Source organism: Belonocnema kinseyi, chromosome 4 (assembly GCF_010883055.1).
Source record: "Belonocnema kinseyi isolate 2016_QV_RU_SX_M_011 chromosome 4, B_treatae_v1, whole genome shotgun sequence".
In the NCBI taxonomy this organism is placed as follows: Eukaryota; Metazoa; Arthropoda; class Insecta; order Hymenoptera; family Cynipidae; genus Belonocnema; species Belonocnema kinseyi.
Genome location: NC_046660.1, coordinates 10,380,049 through 10,392,205, shown reverse-complemented (window position 1 = coordinate 10,392,205; position 12,157 = coordinate 10,380,049). Strand labels below are relative to the sequence as shown.

Sequence of the window (12,157 nt, the reverse complement as noted above, 5' to 3'; positions counted from 1 at the left end):
AAATTCAACTGTTTAGTTTAAAATTAACTTTTTTTGTTAAAAATCCACACTTTAGGGTTGAAAACTCAACTTTTTTTTTTTTTAAATCCGTCTTATTTGCTGGAACATTAAACAATTTGATAATGATTCGTTTTTTTTCGGTTAAATTGATATGCTTTTGATTAAAAAAAAAAACTTTTTGGTTGAAATATCAGCTGTTACATTTTTTGTCGAGAATTCATATTTTTTGTTGAAAATTTCACTATTTGTTTGAAAATTTCTTTTTCTTGTTAGAAATTCTATCGTATTGTAAAAAATTCATTTTCGAGTTGAAATTTTAATTCTTTTTATGAAAATTCATATCCTTTTGTTGAGTTTAACTATTTTTTATTCTAAATTATAATCTTTTTTTTTTAATATTAGATATATACTTTTCTTTATCATTCATTTTTGCTGATTGAAAATTCAACTATTTAGTTAAAAACTGAACCTTTTCGTGGAAAATCTCCACTTTTAGGTTGAAAATTCAACTTTTTTATTTAAAAAATCCGTCTTATTTGCTGGAAAATGAAACAATTTGATAAAAATTTGTTAGTTTTTTTGGTTGAATTTATGTATTTTTGATTTTTAAAAAAACTTTTTGATTGAACTATCAGCTATTACATTTTTTTGTTGAAAATTTACCTTTTTTTGTTGAAAAATTCACTATTTGTTTGAAAATGTATACCTTTTCGTTAAAAATTCAACTATTTGGTTGAAAATTTATTTTTCTGTTTAGAAATTCTATCGTGCTGTAAAAATTTCATTTTCGGGTTTAAAATTCAATTGTTTTGATCAAAATTCATATCTTTTTGTTGAATTTAACTTTTTTTATTCTAAATTTAAATCTTTTTTTTTTTAAATATTAAATATATATTTTTCTTTAATAATTCATTTTTGCTGATTAATAATTTCACTATTTTGTTGAAAATCCACACTTTTGGGTTGAAAATTCAACTTTTTTATAAAAAAATCCGTCTTTTTTATGCATAATTCATATATTTTGTTGTTGAATTGATCTGTTTTTGATTAAAAAATAGAATCATTTTTGGTTGAAATATCAGCTATTTCATTTTTTTTAGAATTTATCTTTTTTAGTTGAAACTTTCATTATTTTGTTTAAAGTGGAACTACTTTGAATTCATTTTATTCAAGATTCATAATTATAATTGAAAATTCATCTCTGCTTGAAAATTTCATTATTTCTTATAAAATGATTTTTTTTATTGAAAATTAATTTTTTTGGTTCTAAGAATTCATTTTTTAACGGAAAATTTAATTCTTTTCAGTTTGACAATTGATCCTTTCTCCTGCTTTTAGAGTACTTTTTTTGTAAACGCAGGGCTAATAGATTTTTTTATACTGTTTTTTTTTTAAAAATGTTTCTCAGGTAAAGCGGAAGCTGAAATTGTTGGCAAGATAGAAGCGGAAGAAGACTTTAAAGAGCCGGGACAGGCTCACACATCGATTCGATTTGAGTTTATAATGGACAGCCTCGAGATCGAATTATTCATGGGAGGATCAAAAGTGGTAAATTTTAATCTCGAAAATATTCATCAACCATTTTTAGCATTATAAATTAGTAAGGTCTGAAAAAAGGCTTTATTTTCTTTCTTAAATTACACCCCTTCAAACTTAAAAAAAAAAAAAGATTCAAAAAAGATATTTAAGTTTCCCTCAAGTCCATTTTTGTAAATAAAAAAGTTTATTTTATTTAATTAATTGCTGCTGATGGATTCTTTTTATTTTCAAAAACTAGTGGCTTCTCAAATATATTTTTTAATTCTACCAAAAATCAGGGTTCATTTTGAAACGAAAAGGAAGACATTGCAGACTCTGTCTATAAAAAAACTTTTTTTGACCACCTTATTATAAATAAATAATATACCTTCTTTATTTTTAAAAAAACACAAATATTTTGCAGCCCCAGTCGAAAAATTCTCCCTTGCATCTCCCGGAAAGTGGATTAGCAAAGTTCAGCTTAACTTACTTTGCGCTGAAAGGTCGAATGTTTGACAGTGGACTCTTAGCGACATCCGTTATTCTCATGGATTGCACATTGGATGATACTCGACATTCTAGACAGGGTTCCTTGACCAGAATCATGGAACGCACTTCTGAAGTCCCAGTTATGGGCGAGACTAGTTACGAGAAAGAAAAAAGTCCCGTGAGAAGTATGCTGGACGTGACTATAAAAAAAGGATTGAGTGATATCTTTGGTAAATTTTGAATTATTTTTCAATACTCTTCATTAGGAATCATCCACAAATTATTCTAGGCGTTTTTCTGAAATTTTTAACCTCTACTCCCTCCCTCCAAATCGGAATTATAAACTGAGGATATGAATTTTTTTTAACTATTAAAACCTGAAGATTTTCTTGATTTTTTTTTATCGATAACCTTGAATTTAATTTAATTGAATTTTTTTTGTTTAAAACAGTTTTTTATTGAAATGAGAATTTTTTTTTAAGAGAGAATTTTTTTTTTAAGTCAGGGAATTTTTTCGATAGCGTGCCTAATTTTTTTAATTGCAGTATTAAATTGAATAAAAATGATTCATTTATAAAAGAAGCTTGATAAACTAAACATTCAAGTGTCTGGTTGAAAATTTATATATTTTGTTTAAAATTCTTTCTTTTTCATTGAATTACATTGTTTAAAAATTCATTTTTTATTTAGCTGAAAATTAAATTTTTACTGAAAATCTAACTATTCCAGTTGAAACTTGAACTATTTTGTTGAAATTTTTTTTGCAGAAAATTAATTTTTTTGCTGAAGATATAAATATTAAATATTTTGTTTGTTTTAATCGTTTTAGTTGACGATTCATCGCTTTTGTTTAAAATGAATTTTTTTAAATGAAAATATAACTATTCAATTGTTGCTTAACAATTTATATTTTTTTAATTAAAAATTCATGTATTTTCTATGAAATTCGGCTTTTTGTATTGGATAATGCAAATATTTCGTAAAAATTTCCCTTCAAATCTGAAAAATGTTTTATAAACTGAGGAGATGCATTTTTGTTCAACTATTAAAATCTGAAAAGTTTCTTGATTTTTATCGATAACCTTGAATTTAATTTAATTTAATTTTTTTCGTTTAAAACAGTTATTTTATTGAAATGTGAAAGGTAAGTTGAAACTTTAAGCAGGGTCTTTACCCTACCTGTAAAATAAATTCTTTTACTGGAGATATAAATATTAAATATTTCGTTGAAAAATTATCTCTGCAGGTGCAAATTTTGGACTTTTTGGGTCGAAATTAATATTCTGGGTTAAAAATAAATCTTTTTGTTAGAAATTTAATTATTGTTGTTAAACAATCATGAGTTTGGTTGAAAATTCATGTTTTTGGTTTCAAATATAACTATTCAGTTGTTGTTTGATAATTCATCTTTATAATTTAAAACTCATGTATTTTCTATAAAATTCGGCTTTTTTATGGGATAATGCAAATATTTTGTTTAAAATATCAAATAATATATTTTTTATTCCAAATTCATCTGTTTGAATTAAGATTTCATTAGTGGGTTACTTTTTTTGTCAAAAATTAATTATTTCTTGTTAAAGATTCTACACCTTCATTAAAAATTCATCTCCTCGGTTGAAAAATGAGCTATTTTCTTCAAAATGAATTTTTTCTTTGGCTGAAAATTAAGGTTTTACTGCAAATTTAACTATTTCATTTTAAACTTTAACTATTTTGTTAATTTTTTTAGTAGAAAATTAATTCTTTTGCTGGAGATATAAATATTAAATATTTTGTTGAAAAATTATCCCTTCAGTTGCAAATTTTGAACCTTTTTGGTCGAAATTAATCTTCTGGGTTAAAAATAAATCTTTTTGTTTGAAATTTAATTATTGTTGTCAAAGACTTATCATTTTGATTGAAAATTCATGTTTTTGGTTTCAAATTTAACTATTCCAGTTGAAGATTCATCGTTTTAGTTAAAGATTCATCGCTTTTGTTGAAAATGAATTTTTTTAATGAAAATATAACTATGCAATTGTTGTTTGAAAATGTATCTTTTTAACTTAAAATTATCGTATTTTCTATAACATTCGGCTTTTGTATTTGATAATGCAAATATTTCGTTTAAAAATCTATGTATTTTGTTGAAAATTCATTTTTTTTTGTGTATAATCATTTTTTTTAACTAAAAATTCAAGTGTCTGGTTGAAAATTTGTGTATTTTTTTAAAAATGCATTTTTTTGGTTGAATTATATTATTTACCATAAAAAATTTTTAATATTTATTGAAATATCAACTACTACATTTTTTGTTTTGAATTCTTCTTTTTTTTAATGAAGACTTCATTACTGGCTTATTTTTTGTTAAAAATTAATTGTTTGTTGTTAAAGATTTAACATTTTCATTAAAAATTCATCTCCTCGGTTGAAAAGTGAGCTATTTTCTTGAAAATGCATTTTTGTTTAGGCTGAAAATTAAGTTTTTACTGCAAATTTAACTATTTCAGTTTAAACTTGAATTATTTTGTTAAATTTTTTTTGTAGGAAATTAACTCTTTTACTGGAGATATAAATATTAAATATTTGGTTGCAAAATTATATCTTTTAATTGAAAATTTTGACATTTTTGGTAAAAATTAATCTTCTGGGTTGAAAATTAATCTTTTTGTTGGAAATTTTAGTTTCATGGTTTTAGTTGACAATTTATCGCTTTTGTTGAAAATACATTTTTTATATGAAAATATAACTATTTAATTGTCGTTTGAAAATTTATCTTTTTAATTTAAAATTTTCGTATTTTTTTTTTATAAAATTCGAGTTCTTTGGTAAAAATGAATCTTCTATTTCGCTTTGGTTAAAACATTAATCTTTTTTAGTTTAAAATTTAACTATTTGGTAGAAAATTTGTCATTTTGTATTTGATAATGCAAATATTTCGTTCAAAATTCATGTATTTTGTTGAAAAATCGTTTTTGTGGTAAAAAATAAATCTTTTTGGCTGAAAATAAGAATACTTGATTAAAAGTTAAATTATATTTGTTTTAAAAATAAATCTGTTTTGGGGGGGGGGGAGGGGAATAATTTTTTTAGCTGAAAATTTAACCATTCTATCTTTGATTGAAAGCTGATCTTTTTTAGTTCAAAATTCATTTTGTTTGGTTAAAAATTAACTTTTTTAATGGAAATAAATAATTTTATTTCAAAAAATTCAACTATGTCGTAAAAATTCTTTTTTTTGTAGTTAAAAATTGAACTATTTTGTGGAAAATGCTTTTTTATATTTAGCTATTCTACTTTTGGTTTAAGATTGTCGTTGATGTCTATATTTTTTTCTGGCTGAATAATAATTTATTATACCAAAAATGAATGTACTGCATTTTTTGTTGAAAATTCATCTTATGTGGAAGAAATTTATTCTACTTGGTTTAAAATTCATATTTTTGTTTAAAATGTAACTATTACATTGAAAATTTATTTGATCCATTAAAATTTTTTTTAAATGAAAATTTAAGTATTGCATTTTTGTTTGAAAATTTACCTATTTTTGATGAAAATTCATTTGCTTCTTTGCACATTCAATTATTTTAATAGAAAATTAACATTTTTTGGTAAAAAAGAAAACTGACCTTTTCAGTTCAAAATTCATTTAATTTGGTTGAAAATGAACTTTTTTGATGAAAATAAATATTTTTAGTTTGAAAATTCAACTGTGTCGCAAAAAAAATTTTGTGTGGTTAAAACTTGAACTATTTTGTGCAAAAATCTTTTTTTTAAATTTAATTATTCTAGTTTTGGTGTAAGATTATCGTTTATATTTTTTTCTGACTAGATAATAATTTATTATATTAAAAATGTATAAATTGCAAGTTTTTATAGTAGAAAATTAATTTTCTAGTTTGAAAATTTAACTATTTTATTTTAAAATTTGAAAATTGATCTATTTTAGTACAAAATTATACCATTTGGTTGAAAATTTGTGAATTTTGTTGAAAATTCATCGCATGTGAAAGAAATCTATTCTCCGTGGTTGAAAATTCATATGTTTTGTTTAAAATTTAACTATTATATTAAAAATTTATTTGATATTTTTTAACTGAACAATTAAGTATTGTATTTTTCTTGAAAAATTTATCTCTTTCAGTTGAAAATTCAATTGCTTTCTTGAAAATTCAATTGTTTTCATAAAAAAAATTATATTTTGGTTGAAAAGAAAACTGATCTTTTTTTGTTCAAAATTCATTTTATTTTGTTGAAAATTAACTTTTTGCATGAAAATAAATATTTTTAGTTCTAAAAATTTACTGTGTCGTTAACATGATTTTTTTTGTGGTTAAAAATTGAAATATTTTGTGGTAAATCGTTTTTTTTTTAGTTTAAATATACTACTTTTGGTGTAAGATTGTCGTTGATATTTTTTTTCTGGCTGATTAATAATTTATATATTGTATTTTTGGTTGAAAATCCATCTTTTTTTTCAAATTCAACTTTGAAAATTCATGATTTGGTCAAAAATTTATCTTTTTTAGTAGAAAATTAATTTTCTGGTTTGAAAATTTAACTATTTTATTTAAAAATGTGTCTGTTTTAGTACAAAACTACACCAATTGCGTATTGAAAATTAATTTGACTTATTCTTTTGCTTTCTTCAAAATTCAGTTCTTATAGTAGAAAATTAACATTTTTTTGGTTGAAAATTCAAATTTTAGGGTTAAAAACTCAACTTTTTTGTAGAAAATTCATCTTTCCTCTTGAAAATTCTACATTTTGGATCAAATTATTTTTTCTTCATTGACTGAAAAATTTTTCTCTCTTGAAAATTAAACTCTTTTTTTCGAAAATTCCTCTTTTAGGTTTGAGGATGAATCTATTCTGGTTGAAGATTCATCTCTGGTTGCAAATTTAACTATTTGGCTTCAAACACTTTTTTTTTTAATTAAGGGTTTTAACTAAAAATTTAATTATTATATTTTAGGATTAATATTTATATTTTTTAGTATGAGAACATAACTTTTGTCGAATTGTTGTCTTTTTTGTGTAGAAAATTAATTTGATTTGTTCACTATGAATACGAATTAATTTTATAATTAAAAATAATTTTTTTATTTGAAAAAATAACTATTTAAAAACTGTCTTATCTAAGATCTTCCAATTTCCCTCCATCTCGTAAGATTTTAAATAGTCTTATAAAATTTGTGGATGGCCACTTATTTAAAAAGTTTATTATTGTCGATTTCAATTTTCTCACAAATTTGAACTCATTTCAGTGGATATTCGCGTCTTTTCGTTCAGCATAATAGTCTCTCTAGATTACTTGATGAAAGTTAAAGATTTTTTTGCCGCTGCTGCTGAAAGTTCGAATCAACAATCTACTCAAGCGGCACTAAAAGTTCCCGAGACAGTTGCTAAGAAAAAAACAACGGTGCAAACTTTGCCTCCAGATCCACCCAAATTTACAGTTAATATACACATCGAGAAACCTGATATCATTCTTCTGGAAGATATGGACGATATTGATTCCAATTGCATCATTCTCAACGTATGTTTTATTCATTACTTAAATTTTTTTAACGGGATGTCTACCCTACCTGGAAAATCTGGAAAACCTGGAATTTTCAGGAAATTTGTACATTATTCGTTGTGAATTCATCTTTTTTTAGTTGAAAATTCGACTGCTTGGTGAAGTTAAACTACTTTGTTAAAAAGTCTTTTTTTTTTGAAGATTCATTATTTAAATTTAAATTTAGCCTTTTTTTTGTAGCGTAAATTCAACTATTTGGTTGAAAATTGATATTTTGCATTTAAAAATTAATGTATTTGGTTGAACATTTATGTACTTTGTGAAAAATTCGTCTTTTTTCTAGAAAATTAATTTTTGTGGTTGAAAACTTATCTTTTTGGCATAAAATTTAAACTATTCGAGTTGAAGATTCATAATTTTATTAGAAAAATCATTTCTTTGGCTGAACATTAACTTTTTGACTATAAATTTAATTGTTTAATATTTGGTTACAAACTTTTCTTTTTCAGTAAAAAATGCATTTTTTTGTAGAAGTTAACCTTGTTGTTTGAAAATTAATATTTTTGGTCAAAAATTAAATTATTTGTATTAAATATTTATTTCAGTTAAAAATTCATCTTTTTGGTTGAAAATTCATCTGATTGGTTAAACATTAAATTATTTAGCCTAAAATTTAAATATTTAAAAAATTTTTTTATAAAAAATTAATTTTTTGAACTGAAATTTTAACTATTCTATTTTGATTGAAAATTATTCTTTTTCAGTTCAAAATTCAATTATTTCATTGAAAAGTTGTATTTTTCATTTGAAAATTCATGCATTTTGTTTAAAAAATCCATTTTTTAAGGTTAATATTCATCATTTTAGTTGAAAATTTATCTTTTTGGTTGAAACTTAAATTTTTTGATTAAATATTCATCATTTAAGTTGAAATTCAACGTTTAGTTGACAGTTGAACTCTTTTGTTAAAAATTCATCTCTTGGGTTAAAAATCTCTATTATCTCTATTCCAGTAGAAGATTCATCATTTTAATTTAAAATTCATCTCTAATTGATAATGTAACCACTTTATTGAAAATAATTTATCTTTTTTTTTTGGCGAAAATTCTGCTATTTCAGTTGAAGATTCAAAATTTTATATGAAAATTCATCAGTTTGGTTCAAAATTTATTTTTAGGAAATTTTTACATACTTAAATAATCCTGGAAAATTGAAATATTCAATTTCTCGATGAAAATTTATCCTTATTAATTAAAAGTTAATGCATTTGATTTAAAATTCATTTTTTTTTTGGTAAAAAATAATTTGTTTAAAACAACATTTAACTATTCTGATTTTGGTTGAAAATTCATTTATTTGATAGAAAGCGAATCTTCTTGTTTGAAAATTTATATTTTGAGTTGAAAATTTAAACATTTTTTTGAAAATTCATTCATTTTGTTGACAATTCGTCTTTTTTTATAACACAATTATTCGTATTTGTTAAAGATTTAACTATTTTGTTGAAAATTCGGTTTTTTTTTGTTAATACAAAAATTTTTCGATTACAAATTTGACCATTTTATTTTTGGTTGAAAATTTATCTTATTTAGTTAAAAATTTATGTGTTTTGTTAAAAATTCGTCTTTTTGATTGACAAATATATTATTAAACTGAAAATTTAATTGATCCAGTTAAATATTCCATCATTTTAGTTGATAATTCATCTGTTTGCTTAAAAATTAATATGTTTAACTGAAAATTAAACTATTTAATTTTTGGATAAAAATTTATCCTTTTTAATTAAAAGTTAATTTTTTCGGTTTAAATTCGTCTTTTTGGTTGAAAAATAATTTATTGAACTGAAAATTTATTCTTTTGAAAGTTCCTTTTTTTTAAAAAAAAAATAATCTATGGTGTTGAAATTTTGATTTTTTTGTTTGAAACCTAATTTGTTAATCTGAAAACTTAACTATTCCGTTTTTGGTTAGAAAATTAACCTTTTTTGTTGAAAACTCAACTATTTGGTAGAAAATGAATCTAATCTATTTCTGTTGAAAGTTTATCATTTTTTATTTGAAATTCCGTCAATTTGATTGAAACTTTAACTATTTCGTTAAAAATGATTATTTTTAACTGTTAAATTACTAGCCTCATATTTGGGTGAAAATTGATATTTTTCAGTTGAAAATCCATTTAATTGGTTAAAAAATGATCTTTCTTAGTTAAAAATGAATATTTTTTGTTAAAAATTCAACTATTGCAATTTAAATTTTAAGCTTTTGTTTAAAATAAACAATTTTGTTACAAAATTAAGTTAATTTTTTTAACTTAATTTCTTTAAAAGTAAATTGAGCTCTTCCATTTTTGGTTAAAAATCTATCCTTTTAAGGTGAAAATTGATCTTTTTGGTTAAAAATAAAATTACTTGATTTACAGTTCAAGTCTTTTGTTAAAAATTCATTATTTATGTGAAAATTCATTACTTTGGTTTTTTTGCGTGGAAAATTAATTTTTTTAACTGAAAACTTAATTATTCTATTTTTTTTTGAAGTTGTCATTTTTTAGTTCAAATTCAACTATTTGATTGAAAAGTTGTCTTTTTTATTCGAAAATTCATGTATTTTGTTGAAAAATCGTTTTTTTTTTTGGTAGTAAATTAATCTTTTTGTTAAAAATTCAAATTATTCAGTTAAATATTCATAATTTTCGTTCAAAATTGATCTTTTTGGTTACAAATAGAATTATTTGGTTGAAATTTATACTCTTTATTTAAAAATTTATCTATTTCAGTTAAAGATTGATAATTTTGGTTGAAAATTCATCACATGGTTGAAATTTTTTTTTGTTAAAAATAAACTATTTCAATTGGAAAGTTTTATTAATTAAAGAAATATAAACGCCTGATTGAAACTTTATAAACTATTTTTTATATTAAAATAATTTCAAAATATTAAATAATATTGATAAATATCTGACTATTCATTTGAATTTAGTAATTATGAATGAAATATTTAAAACTAAACAAAAAAACTAAACTGTGAAAATTGTAATTTTAATTTCCTTCTTTAAGCAAATTTAATTTACAAGTAAAATTGTTCAATTTTGATGTAAAATAAATATTGAAAACCTATTATTCTTTTTAAAAATTCGAGTAAGTTGAGATATTTAAAAGATTTGAAAAAATTAAAACATAATTAAAAATTTTAAATCATTTAAAATAGCCCACGGCCTACTTTAAAACAAAATATAGATTTTACAGATTTTGAAACAAAAATTTAGAAGCTTTTTAAGAATTTTCACAGGTTTCAGAAGAATAAAAAACATTTTTTAGGAAAATTGAAAATGATTTTTTATTTTAGTAAACTAATTTTAAGAGAATATTTAAAAAGATTTATAAAGATTTACAAAATTTTTTAAAATAAATGTGGAAGATTTTAAGAAAATTTCTTTAATTTGGCAGGTAAAAAAAAAATTTAACTTGAAAAAATGTAAAATAGCATAATGTTTCAAGATTTTGAAATAAAATTTCGAAGCATTATAAGGATTTTCGAACTATTTTAAATAAAAATAATCTATTTTTTAATTTGAACAGGGAACTTTTAATTTTTTCATTTATAGTTTGAACTGGAATTTATCCAGAATAATAATAATTCGGACTTGGAACCGGGGATTTTCAAATTTTAACAAATTCCGAGCTGGTGCTGGAAATTTTTAAAAAGGAAGAAAATTCTGAATTGGAACAGGCTATTTTTTCCACAATTTATCCAAAACAACCATAATTTGTCTTGAAATAGGGAATTTTAAAATTTAAATGAATTCCGAGCAGGAAAAGGATTTTTTTAATAGAATGAATTCTAATTCTAAGTTGAAACGGGATATTTTCGATAAAAAAATTAAAACTATGAGATGGAACAGGGAATTTTAAAGAAAAATTCGAATTCATGGTTGAAACGGAAAATTTTCGAAAATTATTAAAATTCCGGACTTGAAAAAGGAATTTTTAATATTTAACCAATTCTGGCAGTTAGAACTGAAATTTATCCAAGAGAATAACCATTCTGAATGGAAAATTGATTTTTTTTTTACATAATTATCATTCTTAGTTGAAATGGAGAATTTTCGAACAAAATTTAAATTATGAATTGGAACAGGGGATTTTACAAACAAATTATAATTCTTAGTTGAAATGGAAAATTTTCAAAGAGAATTAAAATTCTTGATTTGAACAGGGGATTTTCAAATTTTAACAAATTCCGAGCTGGTACGGGCAATTTTTTAAAAGGAAAAAATTCTGAATTGGAACAGGCAATTTTTTCCGAACTTATCCAAGACGACAATTATTTGTCTTTAAACAGGGAATTTTCCAATTTAAATAAATTCCGAGCTGGAAAAGGCATTTTTTAAAAAAGAATAAATTCTAACTCAAAGTTGAAAGGTGATATTTTCTAAAAGAAAAAAAATTCAAATGGGAACAGGCCATTTTTTCCAAAATTTATTCACAACGACAATTATTTGTCTTGAAACAGGTAATTTTTCAATTTAAATAAATTCCGAGCTGGAAAGGGGATTTTTTTAAAAGAATTAATTCTAATTTGAAAGGGGATATTTTCGAAAAGGAAAAAAATTGTGAATTGGAACAGGCCATTTTTTCCAAAATTTATTCAA

The 12,157-nt window shown here is 22.5% G+C and overlaps 1 protein-coding gene across 2 annotated transcripts in view; it reads left to right on the top strand.

The window, feature by feature from the left end:
- The window catches only part of LOC117170643 (vacuolar protein sorting-associated protein 13), a 171,335-nt gene that overhangs the window by 61,593 nt on the left and 97,585 nt on the right, over positions 1–12,157 (top strand). For both annotated transcript variants that reach the window (XM_033357554.1, XM_033357553.1), the window contains exons 20-22: positions 1,409–1,548; positions 1,943–2,237; positions 7,257–7,528. In XM_033357554.1, coding sequence (XP_033213445.1) covers positions 1,409–1,548; positions 1,943–2,237; positions 7,257–7,528 — 707 coding nt within the window. The remainder of the gene's footprint in view (positions 1–1,408; positions 1,549–1,942; positions 2,238–7,256; positions 7,529–12,157) is intronic.